Raw genomic sequence first — 26194 nt, 5'->3', positions numbered from 1 at the left:
GCTGGTAAACGGGAGAGAGAAAAGCATAGAGGTCAGGGGGAAGGAGAAGCCAGGAGAGTGTCGCAGAAGACCTAGGTAGAATCTACACACATATAAAAAATGCTGTGAAAATGCTTTTTTAGAAAATGTTTTGAAAAATATATTGAATTTGCCATAGCTCACCATTGCCATCAAATGTCACATTTGTAAGTTACACTTTACAACACATTTAAAATGTTTTATTTGCAGCTGTATAGCTGAGTCCCCAGACTCCAGAGTCAAGGCAAAAGGAGCCGAGTTCAAAGGATGGGTGTGGCACAAGCTGATCTGAAAGGAAAGGCTAAAGTAGGGAAACAGAGAAGCAAGAGACATTGTGCACATTAAAGTTCAATGTTTGTTATACATTACTCATAAAATGGTAGAATGGTAGAGTTGGAAGGGGTCCTGAGGGTCATCTAGTCCAACCCCGGCAATGCAGGAATCTCAGCTGAAGCATCCACGACAGATGGCCATCCAAACTGCTTAAAGACCTCCAAGGAAGGAGAGTCCACCACCTCCCAAGGGAGTCTGTTCCACTGTCAAACAGAATCTCTTGTCTTGTAATTTGAAGCCATTAGTTCTAGTCCTACCCTCTAGAGCAGGTATAAGCAAACTCAGGCCTCCAGATCTTTGGAGACTACAATTCCCATTATCCCTGACCACTGGTCCTGTTAGCTAGGGATGATGGGAGTTGTAGTCCCAAAACATCTGGAGGGCCAAGTTTGCCTACGCCTGCTCTACAGCTGGAGAAAACAAGCTTGCTCCATCTTCCACATAGCAGCTCTTTAGAACGGTGACGATGGCTGCCGTACCTCCTCTCAGGCTCCTCTTTTCCAGGCAAAACATACCCAACTATGATTTATACTTCATTTCTGTAAGACTTTTTGAAATTGTTTTCTTTAAAAGAGAGAGAGAGCATTAAACATCAATAGGAAGTCTCTCAGCAAGAAAAAGATGAATTATGTCCGCTGCCTTTTAAATGTTATTTCTCCCCCCCCCCCCAGTTAATGTTATTTCCTTAATCGAGGTCTGAATCCACTATCTTGCTTGCAACAGCAATATGGATTCCTTCTGGAATGTACAAGAATAAGTACATATTTTTTTTACTTTTTAAAAAAAAGACTACTGAGACATTGGCAAACTGTCCCCCCCCCCCCTTTTAATGAAGGTTTTAAGCTTCCACCATCTGTTCTGCCCATAATTATGCAGGCCAAAATAACATTATTTTACAGCTATATCAGTAAGTGCAAAGACATTAGCGATCTGCTTCCATGCTGCATTTACACAGAGCCTTCTCGAGAGTTCTCACTCAGCCCACACATCCCAAAAGGCAACTGGTTCATATCAGATACTGTCTTTCTACTACCTCATGCCATGTGTATCATTTCAATTGCAAGTACCATTGCCAATTAGCCTCTTTTATAAAGTCCAACAAGGAAATCAAATGTGTATTGTCAAATACCTCATGTTCTGTATAGCCTGGGATGCTGAAGTTCTCCACACCCCCAAAAATCACTGATCTGACCTGACTTGTCTCAAAAAAGGGTTTCATGAAGCTGGGAGCGGTGCAGAAAAGGACAATGAAACCCATGGATAGCCAGTGTCCCCCCTAGATGTTGTTATTATTATTTTATTATTATTATTATTATTATTTCAGAAAAGTACATCTTGATTGTAAACAAACTTCAAAGCGGGTTTTCAACAACAAACTGCCAACATAAACAGAGATGTTGTTGATCTCAAGCTCCCATGTCTCCCAGCCAGCATGGCCAATGGTCAGGTAGGCTGGTATTTGTAAGCCAGCCACATCTGGAAGGCAAAAGCTACCCTTTTGCAAACTTCTTAAGGTCATTGTTGGAGACAGAATACCTCTGGATACCAGTTGCTGGGAATCAGATGTTGTGCTCAGACCTGCTTGTGGGCTTGCCACAAGTATCTGGTTGGCCAGTGTGGGAATAATAATAATCATAATATAATACCGTATTTTTCGCCCTATAAGACGCACTTTTTCTCCTCCAAAAATGAAGGGGAAGTGTGTGTGCGTCTTATGGGGCGAATGCAGGCTCATTGGCTTCAGCGATAGCAACGCGAAGCCTCCGAAGCCTGCGCTCCGGAGGCTTTGCGTTGCTTCCGCTGAAGCCAGGAGAGTCTGCTCTTTGAGGCTGGCGGTGGGGGAAAGCAGCGCTTCCCCCATGGCCAGCCCCAGAGGATGGGGGGCAGCAGGAAGGCGCGCGACGCCTTCCCGCTACTCTCCATCCCGGCATTGAGGCTGGCGGGGGGGAAAGCAGCGCTTCCCCCTCGCCAGCCCCAAAGGATGGGGGGCAGCAGGAAGGCGCGCGACGCCTTCCTGCTACTCTCCATCCCGGCATTGAGGCTGGCGGGGGGGGAAAGCAGCGCTTCCCCCTCGCCAGCCCCAGAGGATGGGGGGCAGCAGGAAGGCGCGCAACGCCTTCCTGCTACTCTCCATCCTGGCATTGAGGCTGGCGGGGGGGAAAGCAGCGCTTCCCCCTCGCCAGCCCCAAAGGATGGGGGGCAGCAGGAAGGCGCGCAACGCCTTCCTGCTACTCTCCATCCCGGCATTGAGGCTGGCGGGGGGGGAAAGCAGCGCTTCCCCCTCGCCAGCCCCAGAGGATGGGGGGCAGCAGGAAGGCGCGCGACGCCTTCCTGCTACTCTCCATCCTGGCATTGAGGCTGGCGGGGGGGAAAGCAGCGCTTCCCCCTCGCCAGCCCCAAAGGATGGGGGGCAGCAGGAAGGCGCGCGACGCCTTCCTGCTACTCTCCATCCCGGCATTGAGGCTGGCGGGGGGGGGGGAAAGCAGCGCTTCCCCCCTCGCCAGCCCCAAAGGATGGGGGGCAGCAGGAAGGCGCGCGACGCCTTCCTGCTACTCTCCATCCCGGCATTGAGGCTGGCGGGGGGGAAAGCAGCGCTTCCCCCATTGCCAGCCCCAGAGGATGGGGGGCAGCAGGAAGGCGCGCGACGCCTTCCCGCTACTCTCCGACCCGGCTTTGAGGCTGGCGGGGGGGAAAGCAGCGCTTCCCCCATTGCCAGCCCCAGAGGATGGGGGGCAGCGGGAAGGCGTGCGACGCCATCCCACTACTCTCCAACCCTCCTGTGGGCTTTTGCGGGAGATGAGGGAATTCCCCCACCTCCCGCAAAAGCAGGCAAAAGCCGCACGCTCTTTACAGGGGCTCTGCGGCTTCTGCTGCCTTTTCTAGGAGGTGGGGGAATTCCCCCACCTCGTAGAAAAGCCCGCAGGAGCCATGAACCCTTTGAAGAGCGTGCCGCTCTTGGGGGCTTTTCCCCGAGGAGGGAGAAGGGACTGGCTGGCTGAGTCCGTCCCTTCTCCCTCCTGTGGGCTTTTGCGGGAGATGGGGGAATTCCCCCACCTCCCGCAAAAGGAGGCAAAAGCCGCACACTCTTTAAAGGGGCTCCCTGGCTTCTGCTGCCTTTTCTAGGAGGTGGGGGAATTCCCCCACCTCGTAGAAAAGGCAGCAGGAGCCACGAACCCTTTGAAGAGCGCGCTGCTCTTGGGGGCTTTTCCCCGAGGAGGGAGAAGGGACTGGCTGGCTGAGTCCGTCCCTTCTCCCTCCTGTGGGCTTTTGCGGGAGATGGGGGAATTCCCCCACCTCCCGCAAAAGGAGGCAAAAGCCGCACACTCTTTAAAGGGGCTCCCTGGCTTCTGCTGCCTTTTCTAGGAGGTGGGGGAATTCCCCCACCTCGTAGAAAAGGCAGCAGGAGCCATGAACCCTTTGAAGAGCGCGCTGCTCTTGGGGGCTTTTCCCCGAGGAGGGAGAAGGGACTGGCTGGCCATTTCAGTCCCTTTTCCCTCCTGGTCGAAAAGCCCTTAGGAGTCGCGCACGGCTCCTATGGGCTTTTGCGGGAGGTGGGGGAATTCCCCCACCTCCCACAAAAGCAGGGAGAAGGTCTTGGAGTAGCGCACAGGCTGCGTGAAGCCTGTCCGCTGCTCCCAGAGCTGCGGGGGGGAAATAGTATTTTTTCCCCTGATTTCCCCCCCTGAAAACTAGGTGCGTCCTATGGGCCGGTGCGTCCAATAGGGCGAAAAATACGGTAATCATAATCATAATAATAATTCATTTATACCCTGCCCATCTGGCTGGGTTTCCCCAGCCACTTTGGGCAGCTCCCAACAGAATATTAGAACACGATAAAACATCAAACATTAAAAACTTCCCTAAACAGGGCTGCCTTCAGATGTCTTCTAAAAGTCAGATAGTTGTTTATTTCCTTGACATCTGGTGGGAGGGCATTCCACAGGGCAGGCAGCACCACCCAGAAGGGCCTCTGCCTGATTACCTGTAGCTTCACTTCTCGCAGTGAGAGAACTGCCAGAAGGCCCTCGGAGCTGGATCTCAGTGTCCGGGCTGGACGATGTGGGTGGAGACATTCCTTCAGGTCTACAGGGCCAAGACCGTTTAGGGCTTTAAAGGTCAGCACCTTTAAATTGTGCATGGAAACGTACTGGGACTGAATGTAAATCCTTTAGGACCAGTGTTATATGGTCTTAGCGGCCACTCCCAGTCACCAGTCTATCTGCCGCATTCTCGATTAGTTGTAGTTTCCGAGTCACCTTCAAAGGCAGTCTCACGTAGAGTGCATTGCAGTAGTCCAGGCAGGAGATAACCAGAGCATGTAGCACTCTGGCAAGGTGGTGAGCTGGCAGGGAGGGTCTCAGCCTGCGTACCAGATGGAGCTGATAAACAGCTGCCCTGGACAAAGAATTGACCTGCGCCTCCATGGACAGCTGTGAGTCCAAAATGACTCCCAGGCTGTGCACCTGGTCCTTCAGGAGGACAGTTACCGCATTCAGGACCAGGGAGTCCTCCACACCTGCCCGCCCCTGTCCCCCAAAAACAGTACAGTCGTACCTTGGTTGTCGAACACCCCAGAACTTGGACGTTTTGACTCCCAAATGCTGCAAACCTGGAAGTGATTGTTCCAGTGATTGTGAATGCTCTTTTGGAACCCAAATGTCCAACAGGACTTACACGGCTTGTGATTGGCTGCAGGAGCCACAATTTGGTTTTCAAATGTTTTGGAAGTAGAATGGACTTCTGGAACGGATTCCGTTCGACCTCCAAGGTATGGCTGTACTTCTGTCTTGTCAGGATTCAACGTCAATCTGTTAGCTGCCATCCATCCCCCAATCGCCTCCAGATACTCACACAGTGAACAGGGAACAGGATACTAGACTAGCTGGGAATTTGGTCTAATCCAGTCTCAGGGCTCTTCTTACCTTCTTAAGAGGCAGGGACAAAAAAGGCTAAAGCACAGATGGGATGATGAGAGTTGCAGCTCATGAATAAATAAAAAAATAGGTGGGAAAGGGTTAGGCGTCTGGGAAACAAGACCTTGGCAATCCTACTGGCAGTTGAACCCAATGTGTTCTGACTATACTCACTTTTAGCTTTAGGCGCAATCCCTGGAACGTAACCCCTGTGTCAGTTGCAGGCTTACTATATATGAAGCTGAGGTCAGTGTGGTGTAGTGGTGAAGAGCGGTGGACTCGTAATCTGGTGAACCAGGTTCGCTTCCCCGCTCCTCCACCTGCAGCTGTTGGGTCTAGTCACACTTCTCTGAAATCTCAGCCTCACTCACCTCACAGAGTGTTTGTTGTGGGGGAGGAAGGGAAAGGAGATTGTGAGCCGCTTTGAGACTCCTTTGGGTAGTGATAAAGCGGGATATCAAATCCAAACTCTTCTTCTTCTTCTTCATGTCCCCTTGTGGATATGCTGCTGTTTGCTTTCCCTGAAAAGGCTTATGACACTTCCTGCTTCCTGTTGCGTGTCCATGGCATTCCATCAATCCTATTTTAATCAAAGTCCCTTTGGTATTTCTATTGGACCCTCCTATACTTTTCGGTCTCTGATTTTTATTTTTTTTAAAGAAACATTTTGTTCAAAAGCAGCTTGTTCTCTCAGTCTCGCCATGTGATTTAATATCAGTCGCTAGGAGTGCTCAGCTTGTTAGGAAACGTAAGAATTAAATGAGTCACTGGGAGGAGAAAAAAATGTTTTTATGCTTGATAATGAATAGGCCAGCTTCTCTGCAGGTGTAAAGTTGACACATTTCTTTTGAAATCAAGGGCAGTGTGCTAGCAAGGAGGAATCCTTGTTCCATCAGCAAGGGATGTGAGACAATAGTCTTGTGCTTCAGTGGCTCTGTGTGGGTGAAAGACAGAATGAAAGAGAAGCCAAGTGTAGGTAGCTCCCACCCTGGAGATAAAAAGTCTGGCTAGATCAGGCCAAAGACCCATTTGGTGCAATGTTCTTACAGTGCCCAAGAGTAATGACCAGGGGTGTGATCTTGAATAAAATATTGGGGGGGGGGGGAGGTAAGCCCTACCCAGCATAATCAATCAATCAACCAACCAACCAATCAACCAACCAACCAGCTAACCAACCGTAATCAAGGTCGAAGTGACCTCTTGGCACCTAGGAGTTAGCCCTTATGGTAATGATGGAATAATCTGGCAATTTTTGTTTTCTCAGATTCTCATTTTTCCAGTCTTAAATTCAGTTCTCCACATTTCTTCAGCAATCTGTGGTGTTTTTTAAATCCTCATAAAAATTATTCAACATTTTAGTGCAATTTCTCTTAATAAATGCATTGCTGCCTGCAGTTTGGACCAAGGTATTCATTATTGCAAGTAGTTTAACTTCATGCATTTCCGTATTTTATTTTCACTAAGGAATTGATTTGTGTGACACTTTCCCCAAATATTTGCATTCTGTTGTTGGAGAACTGTAATGCAAAATTCAGAATTTTGATGGATGGCTGCGTTTTGGTTCTCACATTTTTTCTGGAAGTGTGGAATGAGAGATTCGGTTTTAAAGGTGAACTGAACTGAATTCCTCTGAACACTGGCACCCGCTGCAGTTCCTTGGCCATCAGTCATGACATGAGTCAAGGAGCAGCGCTCTGCCCACTGACTACCTGTGGTGTCACATCCTGTCTGTTTATATGTTGGGGATGCACACCTGGGAGGGCAGTGCAGGCTCCCCTCTTGTGTGAAATCCTGCACAATCAGGGTTCCACATGCTCTGGTCAGGCTTAATTCCATGCTCCCTAATAGAGAGCTGGCAAGGGCCATAATGATAGCCCTGCTCTCCCCCTCACATTATTATATACAAAGGGTGCCATTTCAACACATTTCACGCTAGACATTTAAAGTGTGATGGTGCTTCTCTAAAGAGCTATGCTTCCCCCCAAGAATCCTGGGGGCTGCGCTGTGTTACGGGACCCCCCTCCCCTTCCCAGAGCTACAGTTCTCAGAATGGCTTAATGACCTCTTCACGGGGAACCATGAAACACCCATAACAAACAGCAGCTCCCACCCTTCTTTGTGGGGGAGCCAAGACCATTTAAAGTGCTCTCGTAATGCTTTAAATGTATGGTGTGAATGTGGTCATGGAGTGGAAAGAGTAGGTTGTCTTTAGCTTTAATATCCTCCTTCGTTATGCAGAGGTTAACTTGAAGACGATAAATTCTCTAGGCAACATCATCATCCCTGACATTTTCTGCAAGCAGAGTGTGTCTGTGTGTAGGAGGCAAGGGGTGGGGGGTGGGGGCTTGCCTGAATATCTGCTGAAACCATCAACAGGCTTATTTTATCTTCTAACTAGCTGTAATTTTTGGAGTCTATTGGTGCATACTGGAGATGGGGATAAATATTTTAAAGCCCGTTTTTTATGTGTAGAGATTATGCACTGAGGAACAACACACCTCATACAGAATCCGCTGAGGGCTACGGATGTTTATAAAGAAATGGTTCTTCACAAAACAGAGTGACATGGTTCGTTGTTAGCTAAAAAGGAAAGCCCCTTGTTATTTCAAAACACTTACCAGCCTTAGCAAATCAATACAGGGTGAAATGCTTTTGTTGCCACCTTGTTTTAAGGACTGTGATTAGGAAAGAGCACAGGGAACTTTTAGGCCTGGGGGTTGGGAATGAACATGGGAGGGGGTCTTGGTTCTCCCCATTATATGTTTTCTCTCAAACAGAAAATAAAATTGCATTAAGATGCTGATTAATTTTCAGGAGGAATCTTTTTATTAAAAGAATTGCAAAGTGCTTCAAAATATGGATAACCAAATTTAAATGTGGAAGAAAGAGAAACAGAACAAAAAACGACAGATTATTCCATCCCTATTTGTACCTAGGACTGTAAGCCAACCATTATTTCTATTAGCCAGCTGGGAACTCTCTCCTCCAATGATACTACAAGACAAACAAGACTCCCTCTCCCAGTCCCACCATTCAATGCCTCTCCCAATTCTTTCTACACTTAGGTGTGTGGTCTCCTCTTCTGTGACCCCCCCAACTCTACTCTCTTTCAAGGAAAAACCTCCAGCATTGCAGGGGTTGGGCTAGATGACTCTTGGGATCCCTTTGAACTTTCCAGTTCTCGTATTGTGTGAAATACCTGAGCAAAATCAGGCAATCTGGTGTGGATGTTCTCATTTACAAACACCTCCCCTTTCCCTTTGCACAGGAATAAGTTAATTGTTCATTGTACTGTGTAAGTTATATTCAATTATGATAATGCAAATCAGGAATCTAAAGAGGTGATACCGATAAAGCAAACATGAGTGTGATTAAGAATATGAAAATGCTTTGGGGATAATTATGAAATTGCTTTGGGGATAATTTATTTTGTTGTTCTCTAGTTAGAAAGTGTAACCAGTGTGATAGTTGGATATTTCATTGTGAAAGAAACAAAGACAGTCCTAAGGACTTTATCTTGTAAGAAATAGTTTTATTTGATGGATAAGGCTACGCATTGACAACGTTTGCTGAATATTCACTTCCTAAAATGCAGGTGGGAGATAATAATTGGAATTGTAAGATGACAGTTATACCCTTCATGGTAAATATTTGTTGCACTTCAAAGCACTCAATGCTTTAAGAAAGAATGACAAGGAGGTAATTAGAGCAATTAGGTTAGATGTATACGGTATCTTTTGAGGTCCTGGAAAAGTAGATGACAGCATTTTGATGGTGAAAGCTACATGCTATAAGTTTATATTCTATCTAATAACATAAAATAGGTGTATTTGCATGATGATTAGATTTTAAAAAATAAAGGTAAAGGTAAAGGTACCCCTGCCCGTACGGGCCAGTCTTGACAGACTCTAGGGTTGTGCGCCCATCTCACTCAAAGAGGCCGAGGGCCAGCGCTGTCCGGAGACACTTCCGGGTCACGTGGCCAGCGTGACATCGCTGCTCTGGCGAGCCAGAGCCACACACGGAAACACCATTTACCTTCCCGCTAGTAAGCGGTCCCTATTTATCCACTTGCACCCGAGAGTGCTTTCGAACTGCTAGGTTGGCAGGCGCTGGGACCGAACACCGGGAGCGCACCCCGCCGCGGGGATTCGACCTGCCGACCTCTTGATCGGCAAGCCCTAGGCGCTGAGGCTTTTACCCACAATTTCTCTCTTCTTGTGCTTTGGAAAGTCTCTTCATCTTCTGGCTTCTGTGATCCAGTCCAGAATTTGGGTAGAGATGAATCAACCAATTTTGCTCTCCACCAAAATGTTTCAGAGCAGGACCCAAGGTATCTGCTCATCTGCAAGGAATCCTGCACATACCAACTGATAAGAGTAGGTTGCTGGAACCCAGCGCCATGACATCCCATCTCCCAATAAAGCGAGATGAGCGCCGCAACCCCAGAGTCAGTCATGACTGGACCTAATGGTCAGGGGTCGCTTTACCTTTTTAAGTATTCTTCAGCCATCTCTGGAGGAAGCTACAGCTTGCTGTAATATTTTGTGACATTTTACACAATGCTCTTCAGTCTAGTTCACGTCATCATAGAAAGCTTCAGACTCAAATGCCCTCTATGCAGATCATGGTGATAATGCAAAGAAGTCTGGAAGACCACCCACCTCTTACTAATGTGTATGCTTTTCATGTTGATCTGCTCCAATTTCCCCAAGGAATATTTGATCCTGATAACAAGGGCACCTTCTTTGTGGAGTCAGGGAGGGGGAAAAACCTTATCCCAGAGTTTCCTCAGAGATCAAACAACTGCCAACCACCTCAAAATTAATTTCCTGTTAGGCAGACCACAGGGAGATATATCTCTCTTACCATTTTTCAAAAGCTTTTACTATGACAAACTGTCCCACATCACAAACTGCTTCTCCGCCCTCACACATTTCTGGGTGCTGGCCAGTGATGATCCTCTTGTGTTCCTGGTCTGTAGGAATTCTGGCATATCTGAAGCTGCTGTTTTTGGGCCCCTAGAACAATCTGGGCAAGGAAAGCTTAGCACTTAGCTACTTTTGCCATTCAGCTTAGCCTAATGATTCTCACTGGAATCCAGGAGACTACCTTATTCTTGGCATCCATCTGTCTCAAGCAACAATGGAGTGTTCTGGGGGTGAAGTCAAACTGCTGCAGTAGCAGCCCCAAAGTGGCCTCCCCAGGGTCAAACCTGGACAGTGTGTACAGAGGTCCTGGGCTGCCCAGATGACAAGACCCTTGGCCTTGCTGATGTGGTCCAAAAGAGAGCAGAACAATACATTTGGCACCAGCTTGGCTGCAGGAGTTGCCAGAAGGAAGTGTACAAGGCACCATCCAGCTGTCTTAGGGATTCCACTCTGGATCTTCTTAGGGTTTACTTCTTAGCCTTTTCTTCTCCCAAGACATCCCACAAGGGACCAGAGTTTTCCTTCTACTAGATGGGCTCCCTTCCCAGGTGGACAAGCCCCATCTGCCCCTCACTTCCCTCTACAGCAGAGCTTTCCAAACTTTTCATGTTGGTGACATAGACATGCATCATTTTGTGACACAATAATTCTGTTTTCCTAGCAAACCAGAGGTTAAACTCACCCCTTTCCAGCCCTGGGAGGAGCACGTGGAGTATTTGTGTGACACACTTACACACAGTTTGGAAAGCTCTTCTCTACAGCAATTGCAGAAACTACCTGGACCCACTATTGGTCTCGCCCACTCAGTCTGCATAATACTTTAAACCTCTGGCAGACGGGCACCAGTGTAGTGCCCTCAACAGTTTTGTAGACTACAATTCCCATCATCAGTTTGTCCGACAGAGGCAGTATTCACACCATACATTTAAAGAGCTATCGTGCCATGGCTTGCCCTGAAGCATCCTGGGAGCTGCAGTTGTGAAGGGTGCTGAGAGTTGTTAGGAGACACCTATTCCCCGCACAGACCTACAGTTCCCAGAGTGGCTTAACAATCAATTCTTCTTCCCAAACACAAAAACTTCCCCTGTGATAAGTCCAGGAGCCATTTACTACCTGATGACTTGTCTAGGCTGAGCCTAAAAACAGATACGGAAAGGTGCATGCAGACTGAGCTGTTTATTCAGAGTTCATTGCTTTTTACATTCTTAAAGAGTTGGGAAGGAAAAACTACTAAGCATTTATGAGTTTCTGATGCTAATGAGTGGGCCCTTTCTGCTGAGGTAATGAAACCTGAGTGAGCTCCTCATCACTGTGTCCTAAATTGGAACAAAAGGAATTGCACTGCAAATTACACATTGATTTCCTTTTGTATCTTGAAAGTGCTAGGTATTACTGATCAATATGAGTTGGCAGTCATTGCTTTTAATTGCTGTGGACTCATTTCTTTCAGGGGAGGAATAACTAGCTCTCCCCCCCCCCCCATTCGTCAGGGCAAGCTTCCTTCCATATTTGAAATATTTATTCTCGTTTTTTATATAACCATGAATATTTCTACCTTGCTGATCCTGTTCTTCCATCAAAATGAATGTGTCTTCTGTTTTCCTGTGGCCACATTCGCACTGTACATATAAAACGCTATGATACCACTTTAAACAGTCAAGGCTTCCCCCAAAGAATTATGGGTACTGTAGTTCGTTAAGGATGTTCAGAGTTGTTAGGAAACGCCCCTATTCTCCTCACAGAGCTACAATTCCCAAAGGGATTGACTGTTAAATCACTCTGGGAATTGTAGCTTGGTGAGGGTTAGGGTTCTCCTAACAACTCTCAGCACCTTTAACAAACTACAGCACCCAGAATTATTTTGGGGAAGTCATGACCATTTAAATTAAATAATAATATTTAAACTGTGCAGGAGATTATTGCTTTTGTTACTATGTTATGTGTTTTTGTGTTTTTATATTGTAAACCGCCCTGTGATTCTTTGGTGAAGTGTGGAATAGAAATTTAATAAAGAATATAGTTTATCATGGTATCATACATAGCATACCCTCCAACATTTCTCTGATGAAAATAGGGATGTCCTATTCCACATTAATGATAATAATTTTACTATTTATACACTGCCGATCTGACTGGTTGCCTCAGCCACTCTGGGCAGCTACCAACATATATAAAAATATAACGAACCATTAATCATTAAAAAACTTCTCTATGCAGGGCTGCCTTCAGATGGCTCAGGGGTTGGGTACCATACCCTCCAACATTTCACCGATGAAAATAGGAACGTCCTAAGGAAAAGGGGGACATTCTGGGATAGAATCAGAAACCGGGATGGCTTCTATAAATCTGGGACTGTCCCTGGATAATAGGGGCACTTGGAGGGTCTGACATGGTGCTTGGTGTGAATCCTAGAGCCCTCTTTCTGGTTGGCACCTTGGGCTAGGGGAGGATTAAACCTTGTGCCAAATAGTCACTCACATAGTGACCTGGCTTAACTTCTTAACATGGCCGTAGTTCAGTTGTGTTGCAGCTGTCCGGTGTGTTGCTTGGTTAGATCATTTATAACAGGAGTGGGCAGCTTGTGGACCTCAGCCTAATTTCAAGACCCATCTGCCCGTCTTCCCAGCAGCCCTTGGCATGGAGAGGAGGAGCGCTTTGCCCCCACCCACTGTTGTCTTCTGCCCTGCTCACCATGTGGCCCTCAGCAGATTACCCCCAAGGGAATGCAGCACTCTCAAGCACCCAGTTGCACCCAACATTTGGGGGGGGGGTGTCACATGTGCATGACGTCGTATCTGCTACGCCCCCCCCAACCCAGCCAGACCAACTCGGACCGCCATCCCCCCTCCCCCCACCAGCTGCCTTATCTTTGTGAAAGGGACATGGCAGGGCAAAGAGATTGCCAGAGTGCCCTCTGGGGAGGTGCTCTAGCAGTTGGCAAAGGGAGGCTCTGGGTGCAGACACTTTGCCCTTCCGTGTCCCTGGTCATCTTCAAAAGGACCCAGCAGGGTGAAGCTTCTTTACCTTGGCGCTTGCTTTTGAGGATTGCTGTGGAATTGAGGGGGGAGGGCGGGGAGGCTCCCTTATTGAAAATATTAGGGGGCCTGCCCCCAGAGGGCGCCACTAGTGGCCCTTGACCACACGGGGAAAGTTGCCCCTTTCTGACCTGTCCTGTGTGTATATGCAGGAAGCAGCCCTGCGCCTCAACCTGTGTCCTGTTGTCATGAGGTGGGCAGGACAGTCTCTGATGAGGCCCTTCCAGTGGTTGACTTTTAGAGCCAGCCTGTACAGTGGTACCTCGGCTTACATACGCTTCAGGTTACAGACTCCGCTAACCCAGAAATAGTACCTCGAGTTAAGAACTTTGCTTCAGGATGAGAACAGAAATTGTGCTCCAGCGGCGTGGTGGCAGCAGGAGGCCCCATTAGCTAAAGTGGTGCTTCAGGTTAAGAACAGTTTCAGGTTAAGAACAGACCTCCGGAACGAATTAAGTACTTAACCTGAGGTAGCACTGTATGAAATAAGGGAGGATTGACTACAAGCCTGAAGGAGAGTGAAGGGGCAGGGGCACTTTGAAAGACATGTTATATGGATCAGTAAGTAGCAGTCTAATTAGTATTCTCTGTTGAGAGGTGCAGATTATTCCCTTTTTAATCACATTTATAGTGACAAATCAATATTGCCTGAAATGGCACTTTTAACTGCTTGATTTAATATGAACACTCACTAACAATCTCATCATTATTACGATGGGCAAATGGTTGTTTTCAGAGCAGTGACATTTTTTTCAACTTCCATTTAATGTGCTGCTTTTCCCAAGCTTCCAATGCTCCTGATTCCTCCCTCTGGCCCTGGTTGGCTCTCAGCCTCTTTGTGGCCTTCACAGTTTCCTTTGTAATGCACCAGCAATTTGTCCAACAATCCCTTGCATGTGTGGTGCACCTCTGCCCCTGCAGTCTAGATTCTATTCTCAAGAGACTTGATGCTGCATGATCTGATCTCAAGAATAGCCTCAATCATTTTTCTGGAGTCCTTTTGTCTCTGGGGGGCACAGAGGTGTGTGTGGGGGGGAGGGGAGTATGTTCTCTTTTTATCTCTCTGTTTGAACAAATACCACAGATGGAAAGAAAACAGTGACTGTGGTACATTTTTCTGTCTTGGTTGTAAATTTTGCAGTGGTTAGCAGTTGATTTGTGATTTCAATGCTTGTGTGGTTGGATAGCTTTTAAAAATAAGATTAGATCAAGTCATGGAGGATAAGGCTCTTGATGGCCATAGTCTACCCATTGTGCTGGAGGCTCTGACTACCTGTTGCCTGGAATCACAAGTGGGGAGAGCTTTTCCCACAGGCGTGGGCTCACCCTTGTGAGAACAGGATGCTGCTCCACGTGAGCCTTGGGCTTGAGGCAGCAGCCAGGCTCTTCTCAGATTCTTCTGTAGGGAATGGAGCAAGGCCTTCATTTTCCTGTTTGGGGCTGTTTCAAATGCTTAGAAGCCATAGCCTAACTTTTAAGGCCTCGGGCAACTAGAATCACACTTTTAAAATGTCTAAACAGCTCTTTGAATGCCACAGAATAAGTTTCTTAAAGCTGTGTGGTGGATGACTCTTGTTCCGAAAAGCGTGGTCAGAATTAAACGGTTCAGGAACTCAGACCGGACCAAATTTCATAAAACCATACATAGACTTTACTAAAACTCTATAAGAAATAATTACACAGATTAAAATAGCTCAGAAGGTAAGAAAGCAACAAACATTAACTTATCCAGCCAATTAACATAAACATTTACACTTAAATCTCAGTAGGCTGAGCAACAGAACAAGATGCTGTCAAAAGCCCAAATAGACACTAGACACTAAGCTTGGCTGGCTGCCGAGAGCTCCCACCAATCCAGCTTTTATGGGGACTTAGACCATCAGCGTTCACCTCTTCCACTCAATTACCTTTTGACACTGGCCTTGAAGTCTTAACAGTGTGGGAATGTTAGGGATAGTAGGAAAGGATATATTGAAGAAGTATTATCCTTCCTTCACTCATGCTAGTAAGTGATGTAGCAGAGCAGATTCCCCTCAATATAGCTGGAAGCTAGTTTGAAGATTCATTTGAATCTCTTAGTTAAGTTTATTCCTGGTGTCCCATTTTGATCCCTCTTAAAAGAATAGAGACACATGAGTCTTTCTGAGTAAAGTAATAAAAAGTTTACTCACATTTCAGTTGACGATATGATCCCTGAAAGGCAGGCTTTACTTGGTAGTTACATAAAGAAATTATGAGTTTGTCTCAGATGGAGACTGAACTCATGTACTGCTGGCTGAGAGCCAGCAGACAACAAAATTATATTAAGATAAAATGGTTGCAGGAGAGCAGCATGGCAGCGAAAGAACAACAAGACAATAGAAAGACAAAACTAGATGAACTGAGAAAATGGCTGCGTGACTCTTTTATGGAGTCAGCCAGAGCCACGCCCATCTCCAGGTCCCATGCAGGGGGAGGATGCTCCAGACCAGAGGAACAGGAAGTTACACTGACTGGATGTCCCCCTCCCTGTGCCCACTCTAGGGAAATAAGGAATGTTGCATTTGACTGCACCAGTGGATTACATCCCACAAACAGGAGACAGCTGTACGTTGGCTCCTTATTTCTGATGTTCTAACCCAGTCCCATAAACCAGTCTTAAAGGGATGATATCACCACACACTGAAACATGAGTATGTGTCTGTGTATAGTGGCATGGAAGGATTTTTGAAATTGAGGACAGCATATTTCATCAATTCCATTGTCTTGAGGAAACAAATAATTTATAATAGGGCAATATTAGGAAGTGTGAACAGGTAAAAATAGATTAAATGTGTGAGTGACAACTGCCTAGATTGGGAAGTTGTTCTTAGCCACAAGCAACTGATGGGCTTTAGAATTAATGAATTTGCATCTCTTTGGAACAGGTGGCATAGAGGTTGTTTCATTAAGCACAGTACAGGATTCATCCACATGAAGTAAAATCTCATGCATGTTTAGGCAGGTGCGTTGTGAAATGATTAATTACACTTTCTGAATCCAGTTACAGGTAGGTAGCCGTGTTGGTCTGCCATAGTAATTTTTTTTTTTTTTTAAATCCTTCCAGTAGCACCTTAGAGACCAACTCAGTTTGTTATTGGTATGAGCTTTCGTGTAAAACTCATACCAATAACAAACTTAGTTGGTCTCTAAAGTGCTACTGGAAGGAATTTTTTTAATTTTGTTTTGACTTTCTGAATCTGTTACACCACCAACCTACTTCCCTCCGTCAGTCCCAGCCAACACGACCAATGGTCAGAAACAATGGGAGCTGAACAGTTGAATTGCTTGGGTGGGGGGCACTCAGTTGGAGGAGACTGCAGTACATCCTAAAGTGCACCCCACACTCTTTGACAACTGCAGATTTGCAGGGGAAGATTCATGGGGAGCGGGGGCAAGCTGCTTTTCACAGAAGCTTGATTTTCATTTTTTCTTCTTGTGCTGAGGTATCCCAGGGACCCAGAGTACCCTAGAATAGAAAAGTCCCTGGATTAGACCATCTAAATCTACCTTTTCCCCTTTTCGTTACAATGTGGATTATTTAATGGCATTTCAACATGGCTTGACATCCAGCAAGTTGTTGCACTAAGATTTCTAGCTTTCGATGGGATAATTTATGAGTCTTGTGCTCCACTCCACCCTACCTGGCATTTTAAAAAAATAAATACGGTATATATGTCTGTTTCTGTACACCCCAGGAGTATTATTTCTTTGATTTCCTACTGCTAACCTTTTGATTAAACAATGACTGCTGCTGGTGTCTGATTTCTTCTTTCAACTCTTGCCTGCAGGTGTTCCTCAGACATGATTGTCATGTGAGTTGTCAGCCATGGCGAGCAGGAAATGTCAAACCACCACAGCCAGCATGCTGGATCACCGGGCGAGAGCTTCCCCGCCTTTGCCTCAGGGTAGGGAGGCTGAAAATGAGGGTGATGACTTGCCTGTGGAGGACTATGTGGAGAAGGAGACGGAGGTTGTGGCTGCCAGGGAAGGCACCCCTACGCTGGCCGAGCACGAGTGTCTCGACCACAGCGGAGATGGCGACTCCAGTTCTGATTATGTCAACAACACTTCCGAAGAGGAGGATTACGATGAGGGCCTCCCGGAGGAAGAGGAAGGGATTACTTACTACATCCGATACTGCCCAGAGGATGACGGTTACCTGGAAGGGATGGACTGCAGCGGGGAAGAGTATGTCCCCCATGAAGAACATCCAGTGGAGACGGATGAGTGCCAGGAAGCTGTGGAGGAAGCGGAGTGGTCCGACATGAAAATGCAGCACCGGGATGAATGCGAAGCCACAGAAGCCCCGGGCCACCACGAGGGCTGCGTCCAGGTTTTGGAAGGGGAGGTGGCCTGCCTGGAGATCCAAGACCAAGAAGAGAACCTCCAGTATTGCCACCCAAGCGAAGAGCGCTACCAGGGCTACTACTCGCCTGAAGCAAATGGGAATCCCCACGGGATGTCTCCCTACCACTCTGGGAAAGAAGAGGCCGAGCTAGAAGAACAGGAGGAAGACATCGACCAGATCGTCGCAGAGATTAAGATGAGCATGAGCATGAGCAGCATCAACAGCGCCTCAGAGATGAGCCCGGAGCATGGAGGGACTGAAAACGTGCCAAATGACTATGCAGAGACTTGTCCAAAAGGAGAGTCTGGCCACAGCTCCAACAGGCACCTGGGAAGGCCAAAATCATTGAACATCCCCACTGCATCAAAGCAAGTGGGAGATGTACCCAGAGGCTTCAAAAGCAAGTCAAGAACCCCCGAGGAAAGACAGACGTGGCCACAAGAGCAGGTGAGTTGTTGACTCTCTTCTTTTGCTAAGACATTTTGTTGTTGGCATCTGTCTGTCTCCAAGGCAATGGAAGAGTGTGGCTTTGGGGGTGAAGTCATACATATACATATACATATACATACAAATACGCATAGGATCTTGTATATTAACAGTCCATACCTATGAAGTATGTGCTTTGCTCTCTTCATTCTCCAGCATAGGTGGGAAAGGCAGTGCTGGAAAGCTGAGAGAGATGGTAAGGTGATAGGTCTGGGAAATTGCACAGACTGACCCAGAAGAAAAGCTTTTCAAATGACCCTTCTCCTCCTAGGAACCTCATGGGGTTGGCCTCAGGGGAGCCATTAGCATCTCCCCCACCAATCTCCAGCCTCCTCTCAGCCCTATCTGCATGTCCAGCAGCCAAGGTTAATTAGGCCTGAAATCAAAGGGCTACAGGCACTCTGCCTGATACAGACATTTATTTACATTATTTGTTCCAAAGGCATCTCATTTCACCTGGTCACAAAGGGGGTTTAGACAACAATCCATCCATCCATCAAAATTGCAGGCCTACGTTTTACCTTTTTTGTGATCTGTCATTTTAATGTTTGTTTTCTATTGCTTGTAATTGATGTACACAACCCTTTTATTTTATGAGGGCAGGGTATAAATACCTTTATAAATAAACGAATGAATACCATGTTTAAAATATCCTCTTGACAGAGCTGCAGTTGTCAGGATTTTGGCTTTATTGATTGATTGCATGTTTAACCTACCATTTTCTCCGAGGAGCTCAAGGTGGCATATGTGGTTCTCCCCCTCCTTGTTTAATCCCCACAACAAGCCTGTGAAGTGGGCTAGGCTGAGAGGCTGCAACTGGCCAAAGGTCACCCAATGGGCTTCATGGCCAAGTGGGGATTTGAACCCCGGTCTCCAAGGTCCTAGTCTGACATGGCATTGACATTTGGCAAGCCAAGAGATGGCATTTACTGAATGGGCACCCTGATTATAGAATTCCCTCCCCTCTCAAAATCCCCTCAGTTTTGATTGACACCAGATCTTTGAGCATTTGCTGGCAATTGAAGGCTTCTTTATTCACCCAGGAATATAGTTGGAGTTTGGCCACCACACCACACATGGTTGTGCTCTCTGCTTTTTTTTAGTACCGGCACCTCTTTTTGTTGTTGTTAAAAAGTGTGGCACTTACTGTTAACAACTTCATGGTTGGTGCCGGCACCTATTTTTCTAGAAAATAAACACTGGGTGTGCTGATTCTGTTCATGTTGTGCTCTTCTGTTGCGTTGTATTGACATTGCACCCTGTTTGGGAACTCGTAGTAGTGAAAAGCAGCTAACAAAATTTACAAATAAAACAAAATAAAATAAAACGGTCTTTGGAGAGCCTAAACTCTCCTCTTGGTTGCAGCCTTCTTCTTTGTGTCTGCCTCGGGAGTCAGGCTCTGTATCTGCACGTGTCCCTTTTGGGATCAGGGTCTGCTGTGACCCTGCCTGGCACAAGTTCCTCTCTCAGCCTTTGATTCCCAGAGGGCGATGGGTCATCAAGGATAGTAGTGCTTTCTCGATTTCCTGTTTTGAACACTCAACAAATGGTAGCAGCAGGGTCCACGTGGAGCATGATATTTGCTTTCTGCTGCATTTGCCACTATAATATTTTTTAAATGGTTTCTCTCCACAAAACACCAGTCATTAAAAAGCCATAATTTCCAGGCCACACTTTTAGAAATGTCTCTTGGTCCCTAAGGGTTACAGATGATAGCCCACTCAGTCATACTCAGAGTAGACCCTTTAAAATCAGTGGACTCAAGCTGTCAAACTCCACTGATTTGCTGCCCAAATTGGAGACAGCAATGCCAGTTCTGAATGCCAGTTTCTGGAAACCGCAGGAGGGGAGGGGGCTCTTCTCTTTGCAGGTTTCCCTCAGGCATCTGCTTTATCTGTGAGCTGCTTTGAGCCCTTTTCAGGGAAAAAGGTGGAGTATAAATAAATATATAATGATAATAATCTGTCCTGGACTGGCTGGATGCAGAGGAGTGGTGGGAGGCCACCAGCTGGGGAACCCCCAAGAGAACTCCCAAGGAAGAAGTCTCAGAGCCAGGGGAGTGGTGGTGGGATGACGATGAGTGGTCAGAAGGAGAAGAAGGAGCAGACGGAGGAGGAGGTGTTGGAAGCAGAAGAGGTAACAGGGTTTAGTGAGCAGGAAGAGGCTGTGGCAGAGAGAAGTTCAGACTCTGAGGCTTAGCGGAGGCTGGAGGGGAGGGTGGCAAGAGGCAAAGTTGAGACAAGCTGCTGAAGAATCCAGAGAGTCTTCCCTTCCTGCTGTGACCAGCTCCCCTCCCTACTGGTCTCCTAGTACACAAAGAGAAATGAAAAGATTGTGACTGGGGTATGGAAAGCAAGCCTGATGGGGAAAGGTTGAGGGAGTTGGGTATGGTTCTAAAAAACTTTAATCTTCCAACATTCAGCTTCATTGAATTCCCATGACTTCTAGTCTTAGAGTTCCACCGTTCCTATTGTTAGACAACTGGGAGACAGAAACCCTTTGCTGATCACCTAGAGCTCTACCAGCCCTGATTTACAGTTCTTGTGTTAAAAACAGTTATTAGATTTTTTAAAAAGAGTGTTGCTCAGTTTATTGAGAATGCTTTTAAAAAGTTCTAGACCTGAGAAAGTGCTAAAAGGAAAAAGTGCTAAAAGAGCCAGTGTGGTGTAGTGGTTAAGAGCAGTAGTCTCGTAATCTGGGGAACCAGGTTCGCGTCTCCGCTCCTCCACCTGCAGCTGCTGGGTGACCTTGGGCTAGTCACACTTCTCGGAAGTCTCTCAGCCCCACTCACCTCACAGAGTGTTTGTTGTGGGGGAGGAAGGGAAAGGAGAATGTTAGCCGCTTTGAGACTCCTTAAAGGGAGTGCAAGGCGGGATATCAAATCCAAACTCTAAAAGGGGCTTTCCCTAATCTGGTGCCTTCCAGATGTTTTGGACTACATCTTCTGTCAGCTCCAGCCAGCATGGCCAGGACTGATGGGAGTGTTGTCAAAATCACCTGGAGTGCACCAGGTTGGAGAAAGCTGATCTAGAAGGTCACTCATGTTCTAGTATGAGTGATAAATTATTATTGTAATTTAATCACAGAATCCTAGAATCATAGAGTTGAAAGGGACCCTGAGGGCCATCTAGTCCAACTCCTCTCCAATACAGGAATTTCAACTAAACCATCCACCCTGTTATGTCTTCTGAGCATGGCAGTCTGTCTATTAGCGAGACCTAAGAGATGCACCCTGAGCAGGGGAACACTGCTTCTTCTTAAGCTTTATAAACTAGACTAGCTCATTAGCTGAAACAGCTTGATGTGCAGCTGCCATCTGATGCATTGCTGGGCAGCTATGTGGGCCGCAGAATCTGTTCCTGTCTCCTACTTTGACAGCAAGCATTTTAGTTATATCGATGTGTTAATTTTTCTATAAATGCATTAACCTTTAAGTAGGAGGAAGAAAACAATCTAGGACAGTCTTCACCACCCTAGTGCCCTCCAGACATTTTGGCGGCTCCTCCCAGGAGAGCACAAGGCTGATCTAAGACAACACAGCACAGCTGTATGGTCCCCATTTACCAAACTCAGTTCTCATATCCTTCTACTTCCTTAATTTACCTATTGAAAAGGCTTTGACAATGCCTTAAAATAAATGCCTTAAAAAATTATACTGTGAATTGGTGTCTGTTGTCAAGTGCCAGAACTCAGTGGTAGAACATCTGCTTAAGGACACAAGAAGAGTCCGCTGGATCGGGCCAATGGCCCAACTTGTCCAGCATTGTGTTCTCACAGTGGCCAACCAGATGCCCAAGGGAGGCATGCAAGCAGCATCTGAGCACAAGAGCATTCATTCTCCTGCCCTGTGCTTTCCAGCAGCTGCCATTCAGAGGCCTTCGCCCTCTGACATTGTCATAGTGGCCAACAGTAGTTTTCACCAGGATTTAGTCTAATCCTCTATGGAAGTAGTCCAAGTTTGTGGCCATCCCTGCCTCCTTTGGGAGCAGATTCCCTCTCTTGACCAGGCACTGTGTGAAGAAGTACTTACTTTTTGTCTGTCCCGAATCCTCCAGCTTCATTGGATGTCCATGTGTTAAGAGAGGGAGAAAAACTTTTCACTATCCATATCATACACACTTTTTATAAACTTCTGTCATGTTGCCTCTTACTCTCCTTTTTTCTAAACTGAATGCTCCAAATTGCTGCAGCCTTTGCTCACAGGGGAGTTTCTTCATCCCTTGCTTTGATCATTTTGGTGGCCCTTTTCTGGACCTTTTCCCACTCTACAATATCCTTTCTGAGGTGTGGTGACCAGATCTGCACCCATTATCCCAGATACAGTTGCATCATCTACTTGTATAATGGCATTATGATATTGGTGGTTTTCTTTTCCATTCCTTTCCTCATGATCCCTACCTCTCAAGAACATTATGGAAGGAAGGAAGGAAGGAAGGAAGGAAGGAAGGGGATGAACATGCTGCACAGCCCCACATCACCCTCCATTTGTGAAGAATGGGGGCAGGCCCAACACCACCACCCTCCAACTTGCAGAGGTCAAATGCCTCAAGTGGGGAACCCCCTCTACTTGTGAAGGGTCCTCACACATTTAGAAACCCACACAATTGGGGTTCTAAATGAGGTGGAGAGCCTCCACCTGGAGTGGAGCAGCTCTCTCCTCAGCTTCAGATCTTTGCACTCCATGAGTTGGGGAGCAGAAATTAGTGCACTGCGTAGGCTTTGAATACAAGCAGAACACCTGGATGGGACTCCTGATTCACAGTACCAGGTGCCCTTGCATGTGGGGGGGGGGAGCCTCCCTTTTTCACCCCAGAATCCCACGCTGGGTCCTCACAGTCACAGAGAGGGAAAGCTGAAGAGGCGGGTACTGTCTCATCACTCTCGTCTTTGCTTGCAATTAATTCTCCACCCCCTTTTAGCAACAAGATAATCTATCGCTATCTTTGAGACAAGTTCTCATCTGGAACATTAATTTTTGATTGGAACGAACGAGGGAACACACACACAAAATGCCCCGGGAAGTGAGAAGTATATCCTGGTTTGCAAATAGAGCTGTTTATGGCTAGCTTGCATATGGGACTTTTACAATGTGACAGCATCAGCTGGTAACAGTGTTCCAACATCAGTGGTGACATTTCCACATGCAAAAGCAGGGGAGATAATTAGATCTATTCTTAAAAGTAGGTTGGGGTAAGGGAGTGTTGGCTCTGAAATTCTGTGTGTTAAGCAGCCCTGGTTTGTAACAATTGCATTGCATCTGCATATGTTGAACAGCGATCATCTTGTGTTGGAGGAAGAGTGTTTTGCAGTGACAGAGAAATGGCATTGCATGCAGTTGGTTCCAGGTTCCATCCTTAGCATCTCCTATGCGATTGGAAAACCTTAGAGCAGCCTTTCCTCCAGATGTTTTGGATTGCAGCTCCCGTCAGCTTCAGCCAGAACACTCAATGGTCAGGGATAATAGGAGTTGCCATTCAAAACATCTGGAGGGCACCAGATGGAAGAAGTATTCCCTAGAAAGTCACTGCCTGTCAGTTCAGACAATACTGTGTGTCCGTGATGAGTCCCTGGTGTGGGAGCTGGAACTCGAGTTGGTGTGTAAGGCACATAAATCAAGCAGAATATAAAATTTGTAGATGTAAACCTTCAGTTTTAGACCTGTTGTATGGCACATGTCATCCTCCGAAGTATGTCAATCATAGCAGCACAATATCTGGAGATTGAATATATTATATCAGGGTTTCTATTTTGGAGCAGTAAAGGGATATAGAATTGCCCTGTGTGTCCTGGAAATTTGTGTGTTATTGGCACAATAAACCTGTCACGTATGATTGTATAGTATTGGCAATGGAAAGACATGTGTTCAATTGTTTCTATATGCTCAGAGCCACAGGGGCAGAGCCACAGCCCTCTCCAACCTGGTGCCTGAACTACAACTCCCATTAGCCCCAACCAGCATGGCCAGTGCTCAGGGATGATGGGAGCCACAATTCATTAGCGTCTGAAAGCTACAGGCTGCTCACCACCATGATCAACCCCTAAGTGCTGAATCATTACTGGAGGGAGAAACAAGCTCATTTACTGACCATGTCTGAGACATGCTGTCTAAATCGGGTGCTGTTCTAACCCATTTTGTATGTGGGCATGTCTGGGCTACGGACACATTTCTTGTGCTGCCAAATGAATTGTGATCAGACCTGACAAGGCCTTTAAAGGGTAGAAGAAGCTGTGGTTCTGCCGTTTCGCATCACAGGCCCAATATCTGTCCTGTCACTCTTGTTTGAAAATTGTTTCCCACCCCCACAGCCATCCTGCTTTTCTGCCAAAGCTTTTCTGATTTAATCCTGGCAGCTCCCAAAATAATTTACATGTTATTTGGCAGTGTTGCAATCTTCTATGTGCTGGTTCCCTTGTGTTAGTGTGTGTCCATATGTCAATGCGTATCTTACTTTTAGTGTAATGGTGCAGTTGTGATTGGGTTTCTCACAACTGTCTTTTATAGGCCTTAACGGAATTCTGAAAACGGCCATCTGCTGTGGTGGCTGAGTCCTATCCAACTCAGGATAGCTCTGTTCTGCTTCCTCAGCCGGAGGCAGCCGTGCTTCTGAATACCAGTTGCTGGAAGCCCCAGGAGGGGAGGGGGCTCTTCTGCTCATGTGCTGCTTGCTGGTTTCCCACAGGTTAACTGGGTGGCCACAGTGAGAACAGGAGGGTGGGCTAGATGCGCCATTGACCTGACCCAGCAGGTTTTTCATATGTTTTTAGAGTGCTCCTCATGGAGAGAGTTGTACAATCTCTTTCCCTGCCACCCCCACCACCCCTTGGATGCAGAAGAAAGCCATGGATTACATCCCTTTTCACATAGGTGTCTGCATTTTCCATGGCCTTGATATTCCACCACCCAGACAATAAACGTGTGCCCTTCTGGAACCTGGAATTGTTATAGGTGCCACAAAATACCCATTTTCCGCATTTGTATGAAAGCAATATTTTGGTGTGGCAGCATCTATACTTTGGAACTCCCTGCCTATTGACACTGGGCCGGCACCTTCTCTGTACTCTTTCAGCGCCTGCTAAAAACATTTTAGTTTAGACAAGCCTACCCAGACATGTAGACAGTGGCAGAGCTTCATGCTCCAGCACCGGGGGCAGAGAGCAGGCGGGGGGCTGGCTGGCATGCATCCTGGGGTGTGGCATGCCACCCACAGGGGTGTGGCGTGTGTCCTGGAGCATGGTGTGCCGCCCACAGGGGCGTGGCACAACGCCCAACGTGCGGTGGGGGCAGCCATAATGGCACCCCACCAGGATCGTGGTGCCGGGGGCGGTGCACTCCCCCCGTCCCCCTCTTCCTCTACCAGTGCGTGTAGAATATTGATAACATATTGGTACTTTAACCAGTTTTTCGCTTGTTGATTTTTTAAAAATGTTGCAAATAGTTGGTTTTTAAGTGTTTTTACTAATAATTTTATTGTCTTATTCTCTTTGTAAACCACCTTGAGGTTTTTATTTGTTTTTGTTTTTACAATCAAGTGATGCATAATTTTTTTCCATAAATGAATAAATAAATAACTCAGGATTTAAACCCAGCAAAAAACCAACCATCTTGAGAGATATTTTATATCTTCTACATTCTTTTAATATGCTCACAAACAGTCAATGGATAGATCAGCCCTTATTTCCACAGTAGCAGCAATGCAAATTATGGGTAGGAGGCAGTCATAGAACGATGCTGCATTGATCTCCTTCTCCCTGAGCTGTTGATCAGTTCGGTCTTTCTGCTTCTTTTACAGGTATGCAACGGGTTAGATCAGCCTCGGAAACAGCAGCGTTCTGACCTCAATGGACCGATCAACAATAATAATATGCCAGAGGCAAGTACTAGAGGCCAAGGTCCTCTGTTTCCCCTGTCCTGTCTCCATCTTGTATTTCACATCATGCTTCTCTCTTCCAAAGCTGTGAAGCTTTGCATTGCAGAAAGACATTTGGGGGGGTGGGGGGGGTGTATGATGAATCACCGAAGAAAGATTTCAGAGCTAAACTGTTCTATTTATTTATGCCCAGAATTTATTATGTTCTATCTTTGCATTATTTTTATTTCAGATAGAACAT

General features: G+C 46.6%; 1 protein-coding gene across 5 annotated transcripts in view; it reads left to right on the top strand.

Moving 5' to 3' along the window:
• Nucleotides 1-26194, top strand: part of APBA2 (amyloid beta precursor protein binding family A member 2) — a 100806-nt gene that overhangs the window by 39426 nt on the left and 35186 nt on the right. For all 5 annotated transcript variants that reach the window (XM_083412760.1, XM_083412763.1, XM_083412759.1 and 2 more), the window contains 2 exons: nucleotides 17040-18046; nucleotides 25876-25956. In XM_083412760.1, coding sequence (XP_083268886.1) covers nucleotides 17078-18046; nucleotides 25876-25956 — 1050 coding nt within the window. In that variant the 5' untranslated portion in view covers nucleotides 17040-17077. The remainder of the gene's footprint in view (nucleotides 1-17039; nucleotides 18047-25875; nucleotides 25957-26194) is intronic.

Source organism: Podarcis tiliguerta (genome assembly GCF_965153285.1).
Source record: "Podarcis tiliguerta genome assembly, chromosome: 14".
In the NCBI taxonomy this organism is placed as follows: domain Eukaryota; kingdom Metazoa; phylum Chordata; class Lepidosauria; order Squamata; family Lacertidae; genus Podarcis; species Podarcis tiliguerta.
This window is presented reverse-complemented; position numbering and strand designations above follow the sequence as displayed.